The sequence below is a fragment of the Malus sylvestris genome, chromosome 7 (assembly GCF_916048215.2).
Source record: "Malus sylvestris chromosome 7, drMalSylv7.2, whole genome shotgun sequence".
Classification (NCBI taxonomy): domain Eukaryota; kingdom Viridiplantae; phylum Streptophyta; class Magnoliopsida; order Rosales; family Rosaceae; genus Malus; species Malus sylvestris.
In genome coordinates, this window is record NC_062266.1 from 9,620,017 (window position 1) to 9,645,839 (window position 25,823).

Here is a 25,823-nt window from a genome sequence, read left to right on the forward strand (position 1 = left end):
ATGATTTCAAGGAAATATGTTATATTAGCCGGAACCTTAAAGGTAGTTTGTACGGCTGAATCCCTAGCTCATAAAATCAATCTAGCCGGAGTCACCACTATGACCTATACGGCAATACACTGCATATAAGTCGGAACCTCTAAACAGGGTCTGTACGACGATATTGGGTGAGATAATTATGCTCAATCTTACTCTCTCATAGTAGCCAGGCGATTAAATCGCTAGTCACCTACAAGTCGGAACCTTAAAGGTCTATACGACAAGGTTGTGCACTTAAATTGGATCCAAATTGAGCATATAGTGCGGGGGTGACATACTAAATAGGCCTGAATCATATTTCTGGCTAAATCAATCACCCTAAGTGCAGGTTATGAGCTCAATACCATCAATGCATTATAATCATTATATTCATATCAAGGCCTTGATTCAATTAATGGATGACTGCATCTAACGTTTCGTTAGACTACCTACGTACCCTTAATAGGGATCAAGTCATTCGTAGTTCACATTTGAATATATATCTTACCTGAACTTACCTGGCCTCCATAGCACCACATTTATATATATATATATATATATATATATATGCAACCATGCAATGCATATTCAAAATATAGAAACATTAGGCATATAAATTCAAGGCATACTTTAATTTAAACGCATTTTCTGGGAAAAATATTATGTATATAAGTATATACTGAAAACTAAAAGCCCACTCACTGGTATGTCAACGGGTCGTAACCCCCGAGTCGCCCGTGGATACGCTTGTCCTCGGGATATGTCTCACCTATATGCGAATTAACTATAAAAACGTTATTTTTAAGCACATAGGCAAAATTAGCTAATAACTTCTCATACATTGCTCAATTTTGGTATTTGAATATACCAACGTGATCTACACAACACCACGAACATCCTCATATTTTTAGAATTAATTTTGGACCTTCTACGCGCCGCCATGCGCCGGCCACGTGCCTGGCACGTGCGACATAACAAAAACGGCGTCAGGAATATTCCTCGGAATATTTCGTTAAATCCTAACGGAATCCGTCTAAACTAACTGACGCCGTGAGAATATTTCGTCAGACTTGACGGAATATCCATCCGTCTTCTTCCTCCAGCTCCGACGACCGTTGCCGGCGCCGGAAACTGGGCAATTTTTCAATTTTCTTATTCTCATTCATTTCTCAACCATTTTTCATGAAATTGGTACCAAAATGAAGCTAATAACATGTAGAATCACGTTATACAAGTTTCAAAGTTTAAATTCCACTAGATTTTTCATGAGAAAGGTCGATAGCTCGGCTTACCTACAAACTCGTCGTTCTAAGTCCTCCGACGTCCAAATCTTCCCAATGAAGTACCCCTAGACTCGTGAGGGCTCCCTTGAGCTTCCTACAAGCTTGAAATTTCCAAAAACACGAGTTTTAACGTTTGCATGAATAGTACCCCCAAATCGGGTTTACTGTTTCAACGTGAAAATGAAGCTTTCCTTACCTGAAAATGGTATGGTTGTGCTCACCTCAGCTTCACGAATCCAGTGGTGCCATTTTCCACTTCGATCCCTAAAGTTTGCTAGGGTTTTGTGTGTAGTCCGTACTAGGTGAGGGAGAAAGAGATTGAGAATATGAGAGGGATGAGAGGCACGGGGGAAGGGAAAAGGAAAGAGAATGTCTGTGTGTGTGTGGGTTTGACCATAAGATTGGTCAAACACTCCAAAATACCAATATTAAATCCAAACTACACTTAAAACATACACACAATTTAACGTCCCAAGGGCATTTTCGACAATTCACGCCGTCGATAAATTATTTTTGGGACGGGTTGTGACATGAAAGCTATATAAACGTTCGTGATTGCATCCTCAACCTTGAATGCAACTCCCTTCAATTTTGCATATCCTTGAACATTTGTTATTTTGTAGTAATGTACTAATGTTTTTTCATTAGGCTTTTGCTTCGGAATACATAAAACACGACACAAATGTCAGGTCTACCTCAAAGTGACTAAGAGCATCTCCAAAAGAGATGCCAAAATGTACACTCAGCTATAACAGGAAAAAGACCACACTAATATTCTCCAACCGAAGTGCCAAATCTCATGTGGTGATGACATGAATTGGCAACAAAAAGGTTGCTATCAAATTTGACAGCAACTTCAAATGTCTTTTTTTATTAATTATTAAATGTATTTTTTTTATTTTTTAATTAGGTTAATCATTTATTATAATTAATATTGAGTTGATCGATGCAATTATCCTACTTTTTTTCTTCTTTTCAATCAAAGAATATGAATAAATTACTCATTAACATATCGATTGAAGAACAAAATTTTAAAAGATGTTAATGTACCACATAAGCTATCAAAATTTAAATTTTATATTCAAAATTTAACATCTCCTATGAAGATGTTCCAAGTACACAACAGCCTCAACAAAAACCACACCCATTTCCTCCTCCATTCCGAATCACTAACCAAAACCTCTACCCAAACTCCTCTCCCTCAGTTTCCAAAAAACAAAAAAAGAAAAGCCTCCTCTGTCTCCCCGACCCTGCGAGACCCGAGCGACCCTTCATTCTGCCACCGTGCTGCGCCTAGCCACCACCCTCTTGACCCGATCCACCATCTTCCTCAGGGCCCGATGCTTCTCTAACGACGTCGCTGCGACTGCCCCAGCCGATTCGACTTTCAGTGACGCCTGGAAGAAAGTGGTGCCTCACATAGATCACACAATGACCCCATTGACCTTTATGAAGCCTCGGCCTGCAACCCCGTCGTCGATCCCCACTAAGCTCACTGTCAACTTTGTGCTCCCTTATGCGGCCGAACTTTTGGCTAAAGAGGTCAGTTTTCGGAGAGATTTGTTGTGGGTTTTTTTTTGCAATTTTTTTATCTGTGGTTTGATTTGAGATTTATGTGATACGGGACTTGTATGCTTTAGTGTCGGTTTATCTGGGTTTGGTGCAAATTCTGGTTTTCAGGTCGATTTTGTTGTCCCTAGTTTGAATTGGGTATACTGTTGTTTTGAGTAGGTTTGTATTGGTTTGGAGCTAATTCGATTCACGCTTTGATTTTTCTGTGACCCTATATGGTTTTTGGTTTTCAATTGTTAATTTACTGGGGCTGGAGCTAGTTTTGAATTCTTGATTGGAGCAATTATGATGTATAAGTTCTACGATATATAATATATTATAGGATGTAATCATTTCATTTAATAGGTCTTCATATCTTCACAGAGATGCAATGTTACTTACAAAAGATGCTGCCGCATTAATATTTTTGTGCTGTTTCTTGTATAGGACTCTGTGTTTTGCGTTTCTTTGTAAAAGTCCAATTTTAAGAATAAGAGTTAACTTTTTGGTTCTTGTTTCAGTATTTTGTTTGAATGTCAAACTTCCATCTAAGTCATGGTGATTATTCTTGTTACATAAATTGTATTTGCTAGATTGATTTTAAGCATTTCACTGTTTTGGATTTTGAATGGATGCATTATAGCATGTTCAATCAACGGTACCATGTTTTCAGTTTGATCTCTATTTGTTACTTTTTCTATTGACAGTGTTGGAAAAAAAAAATGTAACTTTGAATCCATAGTGTTTGATTTGCGTGGCCCATGGAAGATTTAGTCCTGCACTTATTGCTTGGATTTCATATTTTTCAAACATTTACAGTACTCATATCCCATTTCCTTATTTTATTTCATGCTAACTTTTGCAACTGATTATAGTGGTGCAATATACACCTAGTTTTCATCTGTTGTTGCTGTAGGCTGAACTTCATCTCAGTTTAGTGTATGTAAGGATGCTTTATGTGTGTCACATTTTTCTTTCTTATGAGTCATATGCTATACTGTTTTAAAGTATATAATTCAAATTCACATGTGAACAGATGTGGAATTAAGTTCCTTTTAAAAAGTTTGTGGAGTTCTCAATCCAATGAGAAACAAATACCGCTTGTAATGAAAACTAAAATTCCAACTTGTGATGCAAAAGTGTAGTGTTAAGTCCATTTCCTCTCCTTTATCAAGCTTTGTGACTCCTTTTAGTCTTTTGATTGGCAAATGGGTATGGAAATCAGACATGAGTAACATAGCTGAGTGAGTTAGAGCATGGTTGCATGCCAAAAAAAAAATGTCATGGTCCTGTTGGCAGTTGAACTGTTAGTTTTCTACATATATGATTTGTGTAATGCATTGCTCATGTGCATAAGCAAGGTAAGTACAACTTGAAATATTATACATGTCTTAGTTTTATTTGTCCCATTTGGAGCGAACTTTGGATTTATCCCGGTAAAGCGAAATGAATCTTTCTTTTTCATAAGTAAGAAAAGTTATTGGTGGTGCATTTTGAGATCAACGTGCTCTTCGTTTTTTTAATGTGTTATCCTCAGTTTCATAGTAGCCTTGCATATTTAGTGTTGGCCTCAGACAATCATTGAAAACCTTCTTTACTATTCTTTTTTTCACTGCGTTTCTGACATTGATAAAGGGGACTGGATCTTTTAGCTAACTTGCTTCTGACAGATTAAAAGAATGTGGAACTAAACACAATGATTAGTTGCCTGACTAAGTTTAATCTCAGACAAAATTAGTTTTTTTCCTTCATTCAATGTTTCGACCCAAAGCTACTGTTTTCCATCTTCTGTTATCTTTCAAAACCATATTTTAAAAAATGTGCTTGCTGCCTTTTCTTAGTACCAAAACTACTGTTTTGCCAGACAAAAAAACTAGTGTATGTTGAAGATTGATGAGCAGCAGATGCCCCTTGCTTTGACAGAACTCGATAATGTAACAGTCGAATTTTTTTAGTGGGTGAAGGCCACCATTCAGTTGCCAAACATAATGACTTTGTTGAGACTGAAACTTTTTAGCATTAACATTATCTGTTGATTGTGTGGTCAGTAATCCAAAGATGTAAAGGCAAGGATCTTAAGTTGTGTTTGTATTTGATTATATATCCACAGATTCCGAAACAGAAATACGAAGATGATATTGCATTAATGTCATCTTTTTGCAAAGAATTAGTAAGAGACTTCTAGTTGTGCCATCTTTTTTTATTGTGTTTCGTGTATCTTACTATTGGAGATCAAGAACATCTGGAATCGTATCTTTAGTTGATTACTCGATAATATTGCATTAGAGTCATAAAGCCACCGAGCTTCCTAACAAAAAGTAACGCTGAACTATCATTCGTTGTCTGAGCCATGAACAGAAGGGAAGACAGATTTCATTGACAGAATACCGAGCAAATTGGGATTCTTTCTGCTGTTAGAAAAGTAGAAAAAATCACAAAGAGACTGAAGCATCTGCATTAGGGTTGGCAGGTAGAACCTTATAAATTGAAAGTTCGTAGCGGTGGTTCTCATATAATTATAAACCATGCAAGAATGGTGAAGGATGTAATGAGCCATCTCTGTGTGGCTTAGAAGTTAGAGGTTTGGATTAGGTAGACAAACTGAAACCTCATTAGAGAACTTAGATCCTTAAGTCCAATCAAAACTCATTAAACTCATTATAGGTGCAAGTAAGCCTATTAAACTGATTAACATTTCATTTTTCTCCTATGGTCTCCCCTTTTGAAGTCATAATTGGTGGTTTTTTTAATCAAATAATTGGTCGTCTTCGTTTATAGTTTTTCCCCCTTTTTTTGGTATAGTTCTTTTGAAGCTATTTTTAATGATTGAAAAGCTTCTTTTTTTTTTTCTTTTTTTTCATTTGGTATGATAGAATTTTACTATTAAAGTATCTGTTTCCACAATATTGATACTACCCCAATCGGAGCTAATATAGATCACAACATTCTTATATGTATATCCATTTCTTGACGTTTCTTGGTGATGATTTGTATATGTATATCCATTTCTTGACGTTTCTTGGTATGAAATGAAAATGTAGGAATATAGATATTACACCCAGTCTACTGTTATGCGAGGAAATTAACTATGCCAAGATGGTTATCCATTAATGTTGCTCCCTGATCATTTAATAACTATGTGCACGCATCTTGGACAAGTCATTTAATTTTTCTTGTGCCTCAATAGCTTATGGCATCATATTTTTCTCATGTGTTGTGCATTGATTGTTCAACATTACCTTGCAGATGCAATTAGGGATCCATCGCATGTTTCCTTTTGGCAGGGGACCTTGCCATGCCAATTGGGCGGTCACCAATTTTTTGGGTGTTGTATATCATACTAGATAAAGTGCTTGCTTTATGTAAACCTTACGCTCTAGAACTAGCAAAGCAATTAAGTAATTAAAGACTTTCCAACGCCTAATTCAATTGTTTAGCTTGAGCATATGATTGATGGAAACAGGATTTTATTTCTTCATATTCTTAATGTTTTTGCATAGATTACAGATGAACGTGGCTTACAGTTTTCCAAGTATAAAAACAAAGAGAAATTAAGCAAATCATATGATATAAGACATGGATACGCTAACTGCCTTCAATTATTAACAACATAATCTTCACCTAATTTTGCGAGATTGGCCTTGCCCTCCCAGCTGCATTCGCCACCTTTGCCACGCTTACCTCCCCTTCACTTTCTCCTTAAGGAACAACCGGAAAAGATAACAGAAACACATTATGATTTTACCCCTGAGAAACACAGAAAAATAGCAAACAAAATGTAAGCAGCAGCAGCGTACTTACCAGTTAGTAATCCACTTCGGCATCCTCCCAAATACCTGTTATTATAACAGAAGGCACGTGTTTAATTTTGTAGAAATCCTCTCCTCCTTCCCCAACCCTACTACAGAATCTCCGATACGTATATTTGATTGTTATTTCCTTGAGTTTTGTAACATGCTGAAGCCCCTCAGGAACTGCCCTCAATTTTGGGCAATGGTGAATAGACAATCTGCAGAGACTAGGCATCCCTCCTTTCTCTATGCTCCAACCCTTTAATCCCCACAAATCAGAAAGTGAAAGAAATTCAAGATTAGGATAACCTTCTTCTGAGACAACTACTTCTGAAACATTCTTGTCCAAACTACCAGCATTAAGCCAAAGCATTCTTAAGTTTGGGATCTTCTCAAGTATTTTGAGACTCTCCAACTGTAGATAAGTTTCTGACAGCGACATCTTAGTGAAGTTCTGATAGTACTGGAGACCTTCCAATGATTCATGTACGATTCCCCCTTCCAACTGAAGTTTGTTTATATGAGGACAACTCCATACCATATTCATTGGTATACCTTCTTCTCCAGTAGAGTCCACAGATAGAGATCGAAGATGGTTAAATGTGATGCCATTAGATTTCAAGATTTCCTCCGTATTTCCCTCCCCAAATCGTATGAACAGTTTTCTGAGATTGGTCAATTCAGCAAGATGAGTCAAATCACAATCAGCACCTGCAACATTGACTAAACTCTGCAAATTCCCAAGAGTAGCCAACTTCAACCTCCCTTTGTACCGTCTGGGTAAATATAAATGTCTCAATTCTTTCATCTTCCAAATCACATTTGGTACTTTCACCCCCCACCCAACATACAAGCGTAAGTCTAGAGTTTGCAAACATACCAAATTACCTAAAGATGATGGCAACCATTTTACTCTACTTTCCCTTAGACTCAAAAACCTTAAGTGGACTAGATTCCCAATATTACTCGGCAACTCTACTTCTTTTCTCCGTGTGCCTTCAAACTTTAGAACCCTGAGCAATTTGAAGTTGCATATTACTGACCGCAAGAATTTTTTCTTCCAGTTGGAGAATCCATATTCTGGGTCGACAAAGAATAACAAAGACCTAAGGTGGTCATTTCTTGTGGGAGCAAAGCTTTCAACACATTTTTCCTCCACATATACACCAAGTCTTCGAACTTTAGGAATTGTCGCTCCCTTGGTTTTCGTGCTAGTAAACTTTTCAACGTGGAGAAAACTCTCCTCTTCTGCCTTTAACAAACACAAGTCCCGCATAAGATCATGAAGATGACATGTTTTGATCTTATCAGTTGAACCAAGTGTTCCAACTTGAACCATACATCTTTGCACCAACTCACTTAAGCAAGTATATGCTACATCTTCCAATACTTCCGCTGAACCATGTCCTTGGGATGCTGACGATATAAAACCTTCTGCTATCCATAACTGAGTCAATCTTTTGACCGGTATCTTATAATCCTCCTTAAAGAGGCCTAAATATAGAAAACATAGTTTTAGACGATAAGGTAAGTCGTCATAACTCAATGCCAACACCTTTAATGCACCTGAATATTCTTGATCTCCCTTGTATTCTTGGTCAAGATTAGTTCCTCTCCGTATATACACATGGACATTCTTGTTTACTGTTTTCCACTCCTCAACTGTGACTTTTCTAGCTAGAAGTCCCGCAAGCACAGTAATGGCTAGTGGTAGACCTGCACAATGTTTAAGCATCTTCTTTCCCAGTTCTTCCTTCTCAGCATCAATTTTAGAGTCTGAAAATAAAGATAAAAAAATGGTTAACAATTATGTCCTAGACTTGTGGATTGTTGAATATATTTGACAGCAGAACATAAATATTAGTGTCTGATTTCTCAAGAAAATGAATTGTGGAAGGAAGAAATCATAGCGATCTGAGAGAGTCGTTCCTCGCAATCTTCATAGCAAGGAGCCTTGACTGAGTAGTTGAAGAAGTCTTCTGGGAAGATGTCACGCATCGTGATGGGGATGGACGATCTTCGTGTCAACGTTTCATTATCTCCAACACTTTGACATTGTTCTGGAGGTGAACAGGAGCTGCTTTGCCCCCTTTCCCATTGGTGAACTTGTGGAGAAGACATATGCTTCTTGTGCAATTTCTTCGGAGTGACATAAGTCCATCTTTCAACTTCACTCGGCTTGACTGGCATGGTTTTGAAGCATGCCCCCAGCGTTGATGTGAATATTTTGAGTTGACAGAGCCGGAAGCGACGTCTTCTTCCAGGATTTCGTCTTCTTTGTCTTCTTGGGCCTCCTATTCAGTGCGGTCCTTTTGGGTTTGTTGCGGTGAAGATTGGCCAGTGTAGATGATGGTGCGCCTCCTTACCTTCAGTGGTCCTTTTGTGTCGACTTCCAAAGTTGCTTGGCGCTTCATCCTTGAAGGAATCAAGCTTTGAACATCGTCTTTTCCCGCTAGACTGTCGAGCTTTTCTCCTTTTGGCGTTGTCTTCCTGTTTCTAGAAGGCTTCTTAGTTTTTTCAAGTCTGTCCAAAGCTGACCGTTGCGGAGGAGATCTAGTTGTGCCCCTTTGTTTCTTGGGTTTTGATAACCTTTCAAAGACAGATCTTTGCGGTGTTGGCATCTCAAGCCTTTTGAAGACGGAAGTTTGGTCTCAACCACTGATGCGATCAAGTGCCGAAATTCTAGGTTTTGAATAATTCAGCCTTTCGAAGACTGAAGTTCGAGGGGCGGGTTTAGGCTCCTCTTTTGGCCTTGTGGCTTGTGGTCTTGGCTTCCTCGTTTTTTTGTAGGTCGCCGATGTCCACCCTTTCTTATCACCAGTAGATGCATCTTGGTTGCTTGTCCCCGATGATGGTTGTGTAGGAGGTGTCTTGTGACTTGAACATTGACGGGAATTGTTATGCATGCTTTGAAGAGGGACATGATCAAGTGATCCAAACACGATAGTAGTAGTGTGTGCCACAACCATGTCTTCGAGGTCAAGCTCGATTTTCCCTTGTTGTGCTAGCTTCAGGATGAGATCTTTCAGTACGAAGCACTTTTCAATTGGATGACTGATGAAACGGTGGAATTTACAGTATCTTGGACTGTCGGTACGATTTATCTCTTCCGGCCATCTGCACTTAGGCAAACCGATCACCTTCTTGTCCAACAGGTCATCCAGCATGGCAACCACATCAGAGTCGGGGAATGGATAAGTCTTCTCCTCAATCTCCTTCAAAGTGCGTCTACGCATCTCTTGATCACGAAAAGCTTCGGTTTGAATCGCCTTGCCTCGCGTGGAGATTTTGACGGGAGATGTGTTGACCGTCATCGCTTCCTTGGTGGGTTTCCATGCAGCCTTTTCCACCTTTGTCCCAAGAACTTTGTCGTTCTTGTAGTCGGCGATCGGTTTTTTCTTCCCATGATGGGCGATGCTTAACTCCATGTCATGGGCGCGGGTGGCTAGCTCTTCGAAAGTCCGTGGTTTGATGCCATGAAGGATGTATTGCAAACCCCATTGCATGCCTTGGATGCACATCTCGATTGAAGAGGTTTCCGAGAGCCTGTCTTTATAGTCGAGGCTTAGAGTGCGCCATCTGTTGATGTAGTCAATGACTGACTCGTCCTTCCACTGCTTTGTGCTCGTTAACTCTAGCATGCTCACAGTGCGGCGGGTGCTATAGAAGCGGTTGAGGAATTCCCGCTCTAATTGCTCCCAGCTGTTGATGGACTCAGGCTCTAGGTCCGTGTACCACTCAAAGGCGTTTCCTTTCAGCGAGCGCACAAACTGCTTGGCAAGGTAGTCCCATTCGGTCCCTGCGTTATTGCAAGTTTCAACAAAGTGGGCAACGTGCTGTTTCGGGTTTCCTTTTCCATCAAACTGCATGAACTTTGGTGGTTGATAACCCCTTGGCATCTTCAGGGCATCAATCTTCTTGGAGTAGGGCTTCGAGTAGAACAATGAGGTATTTGAGCTCCCTTCGTACTGTGCCTTGATGGTGTTGGTGATCATCTCTTGCAGATGCTAGATAGAAAGAGATCCTATGAGTGCCGCTACTTGGTCTGGCTCCGGCTTCACATCGATTCTCTCCACCGTAGGCTCATCTTTGAAGGATTATTTTGTGAAAACATGTTCATTTAAGCAACATCTATAAGTATGCAATTAACAATTAAAGGCGGAATCATGCTTGCATGCACTTAAAAACAAAACATTAACCATGAAATTCAAAGCCTAGTAGATTGGTGAACCAAAACACAACTCAAAACAAAGTGAGTTGAAATTATATACCTTTGTAGATTCCTCTTTGCATAAGCACAGGCTAATCACCCAAAGAGAGGGCCTTCATTCCTTGCATCTAAAATCTATGGATTTGGATGGAAGAATAGGTTTCTCCAAGTTCCCAAAATTGAGAACATCTAAGTCTCTTCACCAAGGTTAGATTGGAGAAGAAATGAGTGACCTTGGAGTAGTGGGATTGCTAGATGCACCCTCCAAGGGGCCGGCCTCTTTAGAGAGAAATGGAGAGACATGTTCTCTCCAATTTTCTCCAAAACAAAACCCTAATGAATTTTGGCTATAAAGTCATATTTATACCTTTATTCATTTGAGTGGCAAACTTGTAAATAAGTCCAAGTTCACTACCCTTAACCATATGGCCGGCCTTAGGGTGTTGTTTGGGCTTTTGGGCTTTTGTGAATTAAGTTGTCATACAACTTAAGTCAATGGGCTTGACGTTCGAAGCCCATTGGGCCTAAACGTCCAAAACTATCCCGAGGTCTTTAACGAACTTATTCGTTTGATTAATTAACATATTAATTAATCCTTGCCATAAATAATTAAACCATTTAATTATTCTTACTCATCTCCATTGTTTCTTCAATCTCCACCTTACACGGTGTACGATCCATTAGGTTCCTTTTAGCGAGGCAGTGGGAGATTCAAACTCTTTCAAATCAATTGTGAATTGAAACTTACTTTCAATTCTCCCTTTAGTGATTATACACGTTTAGGGCTTCCACAAACCAAGAGTGACACCTAGCAGCATATCATGGTTACCCAAGCTAATCAGAAGAGGTGGAGAACCTATTCAGTTTAGGATTACAAATGCAATATGGTCTTTCTCTAATACAATACTCTTGACCACATTGTTTGGTTTGATAGTTTATTTATTCATGTCTACTATCCAATGTGATTCGTGTGCTTATATGATTACCTTGAATGTGATTTGGAACGCATTCTTAAATCTCATTCATACTCTGGCCAGAGATTCTAAATCATATCATAGAGTATTCTCCCTCAAATAGTTTGAAGGTTAGAGATCCCTTGTTGCGCATTCACTTGCCTCCATGGCTAAGTGGCTTAACCCCAACGATGCCGTGGACACTCCAATGGAATGACGTTTGACATAATCAAAGATCAAGGACTTAACCACAAGACAACTGTGATGCCTCAGGTCAAATGACTACTTTGCATTATCCCAACCATGAGTTCTCATGTGACATGAATATGAGAACTCTTCGTTGATCGTGTTCAGTGAACTCATTCTCTATTGAGCACCTACGTACTTGTCTTGATGTCACACATACCAATGACTCGAGACTAGTCACTCTCCCTGAGAGAAGACACAATACGTACTGATCTGAACGGACTGTCAATGCCCAATTGGCAATCCTATGATCAGGAACATTTAGGATGTGTCTACGAAAGAATGGTCTCATGAATCTAACTTCATTAGATCGCATTCTCCCAATCACATATTCCTTGGACTTTATTGTTTAAGCATATAACATTTATATGAGACGGCTCAAACAATAATCTTTGCCCTTTATAGTTAAACTAGATTAGTTTAACATGTGAAATGTCCGTAAAGTATCATCATATGATTGGCTTTAGGTCACATTTCCAACAATCTCCCACTTGCACTAGAGCCAATCAGCTTAGTCATCAGTGATGATACCTCTTTTGTAGTCATTTCATAAATGGTTGAATAGTAGGCCTAGACAATGGATATCTATATGTTATCCATAGAAGCAATCTTGAGAATAACGACGTCACCATTATACATGATTCTCAATCATGTGGTTTAGTCTCTCATATGAGTTCGGACCTTGATGAGACCTTGATTCCCTGGCTTGAGCTATCGCCCCATTAGTGTCATACACTTTCTGGTTGGAACCGAATAGAGAGTTCATAAATGAACTTTCCCATCCAAACAACATTGTTGTAAACTTCTATATGGCAATATAATTTGCATTCATAATGGAACACACTAAAGTCATTACTTTAATGTTTCCATCCAAATATCTCTTTAGTCATAATAAGGAGATATCTGTTTATCTCTTCATTCATAATGAAGAAACATCCAATGATGGATTAGATTCATAATCTAATACATTTACGCTTCCATCACGTTACTCTAATTCTTCCTCGACCTTTGAGGAATCTATCCTTTAATATTTCTTAAATACTTAAGGATTCACTTGACAGTTGTCATGGTTCTGATCCTGGGCTTGCATTGATATTGTCTTGTACCTAACTAGGTACAACTCATATCAACGTTTTTCATATAATATGAAATACATAAATCACCTTTCTGCTTATGCATAAAGGATTCTATTTACGCATTATTTCTTTGGGAGTCAAAAGGGCACGTTCCCTTTGAGAAGGGCAACTTGCTAGTCACACTAGAGTCATCATTCTAATTGAAGTTTATCATCATATGAGAAACTTCCTAGCAACTTTTGTCTATTATTAGGGATTGATATAATCAAATTATATCTTGAAATCTATCAATATAGATTTCCATCCCATGTATATAGACTATGTCTCCCATATACATTATATCGTTATAGAATGCTTAAAGTCATAACTTTAACGAAGAAATATTCTTTTCATTTCCAAAATTAATATATCATATATATATTCATATATATCACATATATATTTATATATATATATATATATACAAATTTAGGAATATGATTAACTCCCACTAATCTTTTGTAAACCTAGTAAACAAAAGATTCATTTACATCTTTATGAGAAATCAAACGATTTGACCTTTCTCTCATAAGACGCTTATAGCTCCCACTAGCTTGCTAAGATCCATGATGGATGGATCTATACAACTTACATGTCTTGTGATTCATAGTTTTAGACATATATTATCAAGACTGTCTTAATAATGGTTTTTGAAACCTATATTATGTCCAAATATTGAATCACCATTTAGTTGTAGCTAGCTATCTTCGAATTAATTGAAACCAAGACTACGTCAAAAATGGTTTCTTCAAAGTCAACCATCCTTTTGATTGTAGTTACCTTAAGCTACCAATTAGCTTATGAAGGTTTCATTATTTCGGGTCAAATGGTACTTTACCATTTCCTTGAGTATATATCGTATATGAACTCAATGTGGTCATAAGGATTTTCATTCTTATTTCTTTCGAATTAAGAGGTGCAACTCTATGACATAGTCATAAAGTTCAAACCATTCAACTTAGACGGTTTATAAATCCTTCTTGACTACCTTGGAGCTTTTGGTATAGGAACTAGGTTTGTTATATTTGTTGATTACTTTCTTGTCTCTCAAAGAACCTATTCTTTGAGTTCTATCTCTCGTTCATTTGCTCTTAGGCAAATTACATTGTTTGGATTACAATGAACTACCCAACAAAACAACATTTGTTAGTTGGTTTATAGAAGTGATATCCAAAAGTTAATTTAAGGATATCCCACAAGATTGTTATCAAACAAATATTGCTTATTAGCACACAACCCCAAATCTTAACATGCTTGAGATTTGTCTTTCTTTCCAACTACATCTTATGGAGTCATGAAAAATTTGGAAGATCTTCTAATTGACAATCATATTGTTTTAGAAGTATATATCCTATATATAGGTAATAGATAACATCTAACGAACTAAATCTTATTCGAGTTCGTTCTTCTCTTTAATGGAGAAATCTATTATCTTATGATGCTTCTTTCCTTGATATCTTTCAAGGAGACTCATCTAAAGTGTAACCTTTCCTTGGATCAAATCTAAGGAGGTAAATACTTTAAACGTCTTACTCATCAACTTACATTTCTTGAATTCTTTGAAACCTTTTACAAAGTATTCGGACTTTTGTTTATTCAAAATAAACTATAGTCCAACCGAGAGTGATCTTTGGTGAATGTTATACAACATGAGTAGTATTATGTTGTGGACAAGTGCCACTAACATCTAAGTGAATTAACCTCAACAACTTTGTGATTCTTTATTCTTTCCAAAAGAATAAAGATTCAAACATTTTGCCTCTATACAATTTTAACAAGAAGGCATTGGATCCCGATCCAACGATCCAAAGTATCCATCTATGACTAACTCGTAATTTATGTTTTTAAAGGTATCACAACTTTAGTTGGGATTAGTCACTACCTTGCAACTTTTTGGGTTTTAAGCATCGTTATATTCTTAAACAGTTAACACTACCATATCATCTCTACTATAGAGACAATCAATTAGATTACTATAATCCAATCATTGATTAATAAAGAACAATGTTTTGTCAAACAAAACATTTATCCATTTCACATAGTGACGGAATTTAGTTCCTTAAAATTGGAATATAAAGACAATCTATTTTTTTCCAATTTCTTTGGTAGTTCATATGAAGAAGTAAGTACCATCTGCTTTCGCAGAGATCTACATTTGATTTACGTTTCGAATGTGAAGTACTTTCTCTTCTCTCATTAATCTTCTACTTCTTATTAGCCACACTTTTACAACGATTGCAAAACATAGTTACTAATACGAAATCAAGCATTCAAGTAGAAGAACCAACTGTTTTGAACTTTTCAAGAACAATTTACAACACCTTCGAAAGGTGTGTTCTTGACACTTGCAAGACATTTCTTGCAAATACCCTTTCCAATGTTCATCCTTTCATAAAGAAAGTTTGTTCCCTTGGAGTTAATTTTATCTTCTTCATTTGACTTCTCCTTTGACTACAATAATCATGGTCCCTAAACTCCCACTATCTCTCTTGAAACTTATTTCAATTGTGTTATACACATCAAACATTTTGGAGAGCATGTGTTTATTGTTCACTACATAGTTTACAATAAACTTAGTGAACCATTAGGATAGGGACACATAGGTGAAGTCCTTGCCTAGTTTCCGTCTCGTTAAGTGGTTTATCACTTCAACACTCAATGATTCAAAATCATCATAAGTCCATGTTAATGGACTATTTTTGTCAACCAACCATTATGTTCTAAACATAATTACAAACCTTCAAGAGTTGTACAAGGCAACTCTCATTTCTTCATACAACAATTTGTAAGTGAAGAATCATGGCACATAAAGTGTCCATGTCTTTGTGCTTTCTTCTCAAGTTCTTTGTTCATTTAACAAAGAAACAAGCACTAGTGTTTGCATTGACTAAGGGTTGTTCAAAGCAACTATTATTTCTTCATACAACGATTTGTAATTGAAGAACTAATAACACTAAAAGTGTCCTTGTCATTATGCTAATCTTCGTAAGTTCCTTTGTTCATTTAACAAAGGATTAAGCATTGGTTGTTGGTGTTGTCCTCTTCATGATAGATTTATCTAACATGTTCTTTCAATGATACATTACCAATAGAACGATTTTGAGGATGAGACTACTTAGGTACATATACAATCCATTTAAGACAATCTTTGGGATTGTGTACCAAGTCCGGAAACTAAAGCATTCGGCTTTTCTTTGTCAAGTTTTGGATAGCGTTTGCAAATATATTGGTAAACAAATACATAACGAATATAAATTGATTGATTTTAAGCCATTTGATTCGGGTCTTTAAATCAAATAGCACCACCCACTATTTTTGGCAAATTCCATATCCCTCATTGGAATTCGAGAGTTTTGGATAAAACTCTTAGTAGGGTATGAGAGGCTCACTACTACCAAGCCCACCTCAGAAGAAAATCATATTGGCTAGCGTTAATAATAATGAGAGAGTACGCTTACTCATTTGCATCTCTTGCAAGTACCCATCTAGTTTGGCCTCTAGAGAATGATGCCTCAGAAGAATATCATATTGGCACCATTGCACTTAGTTAAGTCATTCCCACCATGCTAGTTCAAGTAGGGGTTCAAGAATGGCCTCAGAAGAATATCATATTGACCACACTCGTTGCCTACCTTTCACTTCATCATATGTTTATAGGCTTCTCCTGAATGTAAGCACATACTTTGCAACCCCAGAACTGGACGAATACGGTGTATGAGTCACAAACGATTGAAGCCCACCACGGTGGAAGGCCACGAAAGAGTGTTCAAAGCACTCTCACGCTTATCAACTTAATAATGGTTTCGTTGAGGGTTTTAGGTCTCATCACATATAAACATTCATTTTAATCTCTATTAAAACAATTTTGGTCCTATTACAACTATTGGTCCATATGATTGTTTTTAGTTGTATATAATACTCCCACTATGCTTATAAAACGGTTTTTAAAGTAAGAGTATATGATACTACTAACATAACCTTTGCATTCATTTGATGGACTATATAGTTGCCTTAGGGCCTTAGGATGATTATGAACCTTTGTTTAGATTCAACACGAGCCTTGTGTTGAATCTCGGTCTAGGGATGGTGATTGATTTTAGTTACGCGTTTAATCACATTAAGGCGTGTTGTCTTAGGGGCGTTGGACCCAACTACTTCATTTTCATGCATATCAAATAAAGCAAGAAAGAAGTACTTCAAAGTAAAGGTGAGCTTATGCTCATTACAACATTTGCATAAAACAAATTACTTTAAAGTAAAGAAGAGCTTAAGCCCTTTTACAACATTTGATCAAATCAAATTACAACCAAAATCTAATCTACACATTCCCATGGTTCAAACAAATTTGAAACGGCCTATCACATAGCTCAATTATATTAGGCTTAGGTTCATAATCACCCTTTAATTAATTAATACTTTAACTAATTAAATTGAATGCAACATTTTCATTTGGTTTTTGTATCCATAAAATTGATTTAAATGGAGTTAAACAAAATGAAAATCCAATTCTCATTTAAAGAGACAAAACAATTTTGTTCTCTACTTAATTTGGGCCATCTTGCAATAACCACAACATTTGGGCTATATTGCGAAACTTTTGGGGTCACTTTGTAAAGACACAAAAGTCCACTACTTCATGTAATTACACTAGAACCCAAAATTTAATCAATGCAAAAACTTCATTAAAGGAGCAAAACAATTTGTCCTTTAGCGTTTTTGGACCTAAACGTAAAAACGTAAACTTTTGGGCCAAAGTGCAAATACACAAAAGTATCAAAACTTTATGTAATTGCATAAAATACCCAAAAGTACTCCCATTGAGGGAGGGCCGGTTTTTAGAGAGGGAAAGGGAGTGGAGATAAGTCCACAAAAAATTGGAATTTTTTTCAACAATTTCATAAAGCCTTGCAAGTGGAATTTGGTTGTTGTGAATCATAAAATCATGCATGTGGTGTGTAAGGTGTGTAAGGTGTGTAAGTCTTACACACCCATCACAATTTCTATCACCTTTCAAAAATAATAAATGTTTTGATGATAGATATTTCACACCAATCAACACAAAACAAAGACTTTATGAAATTAATCAAAACTTTGAATCAAAACACCAAACTTTTTGTTCTTGGTAAAAATGTCAAGAACAATGAAGAACATTCATGAAAAACCCAAAATTTTTCCATGAACATTTTTCACCCAAAAACATTCCAAAACCATTCAAACTTTAGGGAAATAACATATAATCAAACTAGGGTACATAGCGGTTCCAAAAGTCACCTTAAAACACTTTTAACAAGTCAAACAAGAACCCAAAAATCCACCCTTTGGATTTGGCCGAATTTTCCCAAAGTCATGGCACCAAATTTTAGCTCCAATATTCATGCTCATATGAACTACATCTACAACATTTGAGATGGCAAATTTTCTAACAAAATTTACATTCAAAGAAACAAGAATAAAGCTTGTAACATATTACAACTTTTAAATCACAAACTATGAACCACAAAACCCAAAAGGATTCACCAACTACTAGACCTAGGCTCTGATACCACTTGAAGGAATATTTTGTGAAAACATGTTCATTTAAGCAACATCTATAAGCATGCAATTAACAATTAAAGGCGGAATCATGCTTGCATGCACTTAAAAACAAAACATTAACCATGAAATTCAAAGCCTAGTAGATTGGTGAACCAAAACACAACTCAAAACAAAGTGAGTTGAAATTATATACCTTTGTAGATTCCTCTTTGCATAAGCAAAGGCTAATCACCCAAAGAGAGGGCCTTCATTCCTTGCATCTAAAATCTATGGATTTGGATGGAAGAATAGGTTTCTCCAAGTTCCCAAAATTGAGAATCTCTAAGTCTCTTCACCAAGGTTAGATTGGAGAAGAAATGAGTGACCTTGGAGTAGTGGGATTGCTAGATGCACCTTCCAAGGGGCCGGCCTCTTTAGAGAGAAATGGAGAGACATGTTCTCTCCAATTTTCTCCAAAACAAAACCCTAATGAATTTTGGCTATAAAGTCATATTTATACCTTTATTCATTTGAGTGGCAAACTTGTAAATAAGTCCAAGTTCACTACCCTTAACCATATGGCCGGCCTTAGGGTGTTGTTTGGGCTTTTGGGCTTTTGTGAATTAAGTTGTCATACAACTTAAGTCAATGGGCTTGACGTTCGAAGCCCATTGGGCCTAAACGTCCAAAACTATCCCGAGGTCTTTAACGAACTTATTCATTTGATTAATTAACATATTAATCAATCCTTGCCATAAATAATTAAACCATTTAATTATTCTTACTCATCTCCATTGTTTCTTCAATCTCCACTTTACACGGTGTACGATCCATTAGGTTCCTTTTAGCGAGGCAGTGGGCGATTCAAACTCTTTCAAATCGATTGTGAATTGAAACTTACTTTCAATTCTCCCTTTAGTGATTATACACGTTTAGGGCTTCCACAAACCAAGAGTGACACCTAGCAGCATATCATGGTTACCCAAGCTAATCAGAAGAGGTGGAGAACTTATTTAGTTTAGGATTACAAATGCAATACGGTCTTTCTCTAATACAATACTCTTGACCACATTGTTTAGTTTGATAGTTTATTTATTCATGTCTACTATCCAATGTGATTCGTGTGCTTATATGATTACCTTGAATGTGATTTGGAACTCATTCCTAAATCTCATTCATACTCTGGCCAGAGATTCTAAATCATATCATAGAGTATTCTCCCTCAAATAGTTTGAAGGTTAGAGATCCCTTGTTGCGCATTCACTTGCCTCCATGGCTAAGTGGCTTAACCCCAACGATGTCGTGGACACTCCAATGGAATGACGTTTGACATAATCAAAGATCAAGGACTTAACCACAAGACAACTGTGATGCCTCAGGTCAAAGGACTACTTTGCATTATCCCAACCATGAGTTCTCATGTGACATGAATATGTGAACTCTTCGTTGATCGTGTTCAGTGAACTCATTCTCTATTGAGCACCTACGTACTTGTCTTGATGTCACACACACCAATGACTCGAGACTAGTCACTCTCCCTGAGAGAAGACACAATACGTACTGATCTGAACGGACTGTCAATGCCCAATTGGCAATCCTATGATCAGGAACATTTAGGATGTGTCTACGAAAGAATGGTCTCATGAATCTAACTTCATTAGATCGCATTCTCCCAATCACATATTCCTTGGACTTTATTGTTTAAGCATATAACATTTATATGAGACGGCTCAAACAATAATCTTTGCCCTTTATAGTTAAACTAGATTAGTTTAACATGTGAAATGTCCGTAAAGTATCATCATATGATTGGCTTTAGGGCACATTTCCAACAATCTTCTGGGTTAGGGTTCTCGCCGTCCTGTGGCTCCAGTCGGCTGACGAGTGCAGTGATTTGCAAGTCTTTTTCTTCCACAATCTGTGTTAGCCTTGCAATCGCTTCATTCATTTGAGCCAGTTGTTCTTCAATGGAGGTAACGTCGATAGTCATGACTTGTGCGACCAATAGTCGTGACTTTCCTTTAGACATCCGGGATGCTGATGAAGAACGTCGTTTGTTGCTTTGGGATGTCATCTTGTGTGCCTCAGCATCATGCTTCGGTGCCCCCAGCGAGGTCAAGTTGATGACAGACTCACACCTTGGATGCTCCCCTTGCTCTTTTAGCGGCACCAATTTTGAAGTGGCATGTTGAGGAGCGGTTGTGGTGCCAATGGATTGTCTGTTTGCGGCAGAAGTGCTTAGGATCCTTCCCTCAGTGGTTGCGAGAACGGCTTGTCCCTTGCTTGATGCCATTGACTTTGAGGTGTGTTTGGATTCCTTGAACGGAGAAAGAGATGAGAGGTAGAGATTGTCCCACTGGGCGTGCCAATTTGTGAACACTGAAAATTCCTGAAACGAAAGAGACAAGAACAACGTGCACAAACAAATATTTGTATTTGATGATTTTAGGTTTACAATCTCTCTCAAATTTGATCCTCTGATTCGATCTCCGTAAGGTGTGTATTTGTGGATGTGAGATTGATCCAAGGGCCGTCGAGACTTGATCTTGGATGAACGTTCTTTAAGGGTCGTGGGCTTGATCTTTGAAAGTGGATTTGAGCGGATCTTCAAGAAGCCGTTGGGGCTTGATCTTGAATAATGGTGATGAGCAGATCTTCAAGGGCTTTTGGGCTTCATCTTGAAGAACAGTGATGAACGGATCTTCAAGGGCTTTTGGGCTTGATCTTGAAGAACGGTGGCTTGTTGATCAAGGGTCGTCGGGGCTTGATCTTGGAAGAACGATGAACTAAGAACGAAGAACACTTTCTTCAAGGGCCGTCGGGGCTTGATCTTGAATTGGTGGATGTTTGTTGATCCAAAGGGCAGTTTGGGCTTAATCTTAGAAGAACGATGAACGAAGAACGAAGAACACTTTTTCAAGGGCCGTCGGGGCTTGATCTTGAATTGGTGGATGATTGTTGATCCAAATGGCTGTTGGGGCTTGATCTTGGAAGAACGATGAACGAGGAACGAAGAACACTTTCTTCAAGGGTCGTCGGGGCTTGATCTTGAATTGGTGGATAATTGTTGATCCAAAGGGCCGTTGGGGCTTGATCTTGGAATAACGGTGGATAATTGTTGATCCAAAGGGCCGTTGGGGCTTGATCTTGGAATAACGATGAACGAGGAACGAAGAACACTTTCTTCAAGGGTCGTCGGGGCTTGATCTTGAATTGGTGGATGATTGTTGATCCAAAGGGCCGTTGGGGCTTGATCTTGGAAGAACGATGAACGAAGAACGAAGAACACTTTCTTCAAGGGCCGTCGGGGCTTGATCTTGAATATGGATGATTGTTGATCCAAAGGGCCGTTGGGCCTTGATCAACGAAAAACGAAGAACACTTTCTTCAAGGGCCGTCGGGGCTTGATCTTGAATTGGTGATTGTTAATCCAAGGGCCGTCGGGGCTTGATCTTGGAAGAACGATGAACGAAGAACGAAGAAGGCTTTCTTGATTCTTCAGGAACCTAGATGCTTGAGAGCTTCGGAGTTTCAGAGCTTCAAAAATTTTGCCTAATGATTTTCGTTCCTCAAATGAATGAATTAGCCTTCTATTTATAGAAATTTCCACTGCCTAATTTTGAATATAATATTCCAGATGAAATCAGTCGTTTCTGCCAGGTGTTGACACGTGTCCTGTTTGATGACTTTTCTAACTTATTTCGATTTTTTGTTTAGACACACGTTACGTGTAAATTTATGTAATACATGAGCGTTGAAACTTTGATTTATCGGTCAATATTTATTTACCGAAATTTCGATTTCTACACCCTTAACTAAATTATTGATTCATTTTTAAATATGTTATTAAAATTGCAAGTTACTAGTTGTGTTACATATATCCCTTAACTAAATTATTGATTCATTTTTAAATTTGTTATTAAAATTGCAAGTTACTGAGTCTTGGAGAAATGTTTCAATGTGTCAGAAACACGAACCACTACACCAAGTATCATAGTACAAGTGGTTGGAGAATTTTTTTTTTTTCTTCAGTTTTCAACTACTTGTATTATAACACTTGATATACAAAATCATGTTCATCACATTGAAAATTTTCTCTTAGTCTACATCTTTGTTTATTAACCCAAAAAGTCTCAGAACCATTCAAAGGCAGGTTCAAAAGGCAGGGGCAGGAGATACTTTGGGCGGTGTGGGTGTGGTTGGTCTTTTGGTCTTTGTTTATTAACCCAAAAATCTCTGTTTTTGAACCATTTAAAGGCAGGCTTTTGAACCATTCAAAGGCAGGTTCACCTCGGGGGAAGCCCTAGAGGAGCTATAGACTAGTTAGCCAGTTTTCCCGTGATTCTTTGTCTTGGAGGAAGGGAAGATAATATAAGACAATTCTCCCGATATTAGGTCAACAACAACAACAACAACAACAACAACAACAAAGCCTTTTCCCACTAAGTGGGGTCGGCTATATGAATCCTAGAACGCCATTGCGCTCGGTTTTGTGTCATGTCCTCCGTTAGATCCAAGTACTCTAAGTCTTTTCTTAGAGTCTCTTCCAAAGTTGTCCTAGGTCTTCCTCTACCCCTTCGGCCCTGAACCTCTGTCCCGTAGTCACATCTTCGAACCGGAGCGTCAGTCGGCCTTCTTTGCACATGTTCAAAATCACCGGAGCCGATTTTCTCTCATCTTTCCTACAATTTCGGCTACTCCTACTTTACCTCGGATATCCTCATTCCCAATCTTATCCTTTCTCGTGTGCCCACACATCCCACGAAGCATCCTCATCTCCGCTACACCCATTTTGTGTACGTGTTGATGCTTCACCACCCAACATTCTGTGCCATACAACATCGCTAGCCTTATTGCCGTCCTATAAAATTTTCCCTTGAGCTTCAGTGGCCTACGACGGTCACACAACACGCCGGATGCACTCTTTCCATCCAGCTCGTATTCTATGGTTGAGATCTCCATCTAATTCTCCGTTCTCTTGCAAGATAGATCCTAGGTAGCGAAAACGATCGCTTTTTGTGATCTTCGCTAGATTGCTCCGGTCATTAGTGTGGATAAGTATATAAATGGATAGAGATAGGAAAGCAAACACAAGATGTACGTGGTTCACCCAGATTGGCTACGTCCACGGAATAGAAGAGTTCTCATTAATTGTGAAGGGTTTACACAAGTACATAGGTTCAAGCTCTCATTTAGTGAGTACAAGTGAATGATTTAGTACAAATGACATTAGGAAATATTGTGGGAGAATGATCTCGTAATCACGAAACTTCTAAGTATCGGAGTGTGGTGTCGTCTTGACTTGCCTTATCTGTCTCATAGGTAGATGTGGCATCTTCTCTGGAAGTACTCTTCCTCCATCCAGGGGTGGTATCTTTAACTGGTGGAGATGCACAAGGTAATGTATCAATTTCACTTGAAGCTTACTTGTAGTTTCAGGCTTGGTCAAGCGCGATACAAACCATGTAGTAGGAGTCCCCCAAGTCGCCGAGCTAGGGGGTCTGCTGAAAGAGGTGACAGACAAGGTAAGCAATCAGAGCTCCGACTGATTGTTCACCTTCTCCCCATCTTGCAGCAGCATGAAGGATAAAGAGAAGAAAAATGAGAAGAGATGATATGAGATACTTTTGCTTTTGAAGAAGTAACTTTCCACAGGCTTATTCTTGAACTGAGCTGGAGGGTTTTCTGGTTTCCTCCAGAGTATAAGGCCGACTGAAGAATTTGAGGGTCAAAACAAGTCCATCAAATCTAGAGTACGTTCCACCCTGCTGATATGGGATACTTTTGCTTTTGACAGAGTAATGAATGTATCGGCACGTGTACTGTTACGCTTGTCTCCACATGCTTCCTTGTATCCTTCGCACTTGCCCTATCTGTTCCTCAAGCAGATGCGGAATCTTCCCTGGAAACATAAGATGTTGAAGATGAGTACTCGAGAGCAATGCCAGGTAAGTAATCAGGTAAGGGGTTCCAGGCAGTCAGTTCCTGGCTGGAAGCTTGATTCCAAGTGCTGACTGATTGCTCTCTTTCTCCTTGTCTTGCAGGTAAAAACAAGGCCAAAAGAAAAGACAGGAAAAAAGCATGATATTGGATACTCTTGCTTTTAACCCTGATGATATGAGATATTCTTGCTCTAGTATAGCTTGTTTGCAGAGGTATTATCGGGGGGAAAGAAAGCTGAATATTTCGAAAGGCTTCGTTGGGAGTGCCCTCTCAGATATGATGAAGGGTTGAGCATTTTTGCAGGTCTGCCTGTCCGTTGGGGATGGAGGTCGACATATATAGGAGTCTCCCTAACAACAAGTAGTAATGCTATTCCTTTACCCTGCTTGGTCATAGCACGGTAGTGGGAGTTGCCAGTTTCACATGTTTTAACTCTGTCAGAGCACTTTGAAAAAGTGGTCTGTGGTATCTGGCTCTTGAGATTCGGAGAACGATGCCTCTTCGATTTTTGAGAAAGCAATCATGCTGGGGGTATGACTCTCGAGATTCGGAGAGCAGTGTCTCTTCGATTTTTGAGGAAGTAATCATGTTGGGAGTCTGGCTCTCGAGATTCGGAGGGTGGTGCCTCTTCGATTTTGGAGCAAGCAATCTTGTTGGGAGTGTTGTCTCGAATGTGAGTAAAGGTTGGGCATGTTTGCTAGTCTACCTTGCCACGAAGCACAAAGGTTGACACACAGGGACTTTCCAATTATCCAGCAATGGTACTGTTCCTTTACCCTCTCTTCGATTTTGAGAAAGTAGTCATGTTGGGAGTCTGGCTCTCGAGATTCGGAGGACGGTGCCTCTTCGATTTTGGAGCAAGCAATCTTATTGGGAGTGTTTTCTCGAATGTGAGTAAAGGTTGGGCATGTTTGCTAGTCTACCTTGCCACGAAGCACAGAGGTTGACACACAGGGACTTTCCAATTATCCAGCAGTGGTACTGTTCCTTTACAGTTGTGGGTAATAATATGGTAGCTAGACCTTCAAAATTTATGTGTCTAAACTTTTGTTAGTGCTGTTTCTTTGCTATTCTTTTACCTTTCTTGGTCAGAGCGATGTAGTGGGAGCTGCAAGCTTCACGTGCTCAACTTTGGCAGAGAACTTTGGCAAAGTTATTTGTGGTACCCATGAGCTATTGTTGCGTGTGGGAAGTGGGTG

The 25,823-nt window shown here is 38.4% G+C and overlaps 1 protein-coding gene and 1 long non-coding RNA gene across 2 annotated transcripts; one reads left to right on the forward strand and one right to left on the reverse strand.

Moving 5' to 3' along the window:
- Positions 1 to 2,297: 2,297 nt before the first annotated feature.
- Positions 2,298 to 6,276, forward strand: LOC126627862 (uncharacterized). Its single transcript, XR_007625146.1, has 2 exons — positions 2,298 to 2,843; positions 6,099 to 6,276. It is a non-coding gene; the product is annotated as an uncharacterized LOC126627862 (long non-coding RNA).
- Positions 6,277 to 6,302: 26 nt separating this feature from the next.
- LOC126630071 (probable disease resistance protein At1g58602) lies at positions 6,303 to 8,450 on the reverse strand (the record flags this gene model as incomplete). Its single annotated transcript, XM_050300236.1, has 2 exons — positions 6,303 to 6,550; positions 6,654 to 8,450. A coding segment is annotated over one exon (1,794 nt), but the record flags the coding sequence as incomplete, so codon positions are not given.
- Positions 8,451 to 25,823: the final 17,373 nt, after the last annotated feature.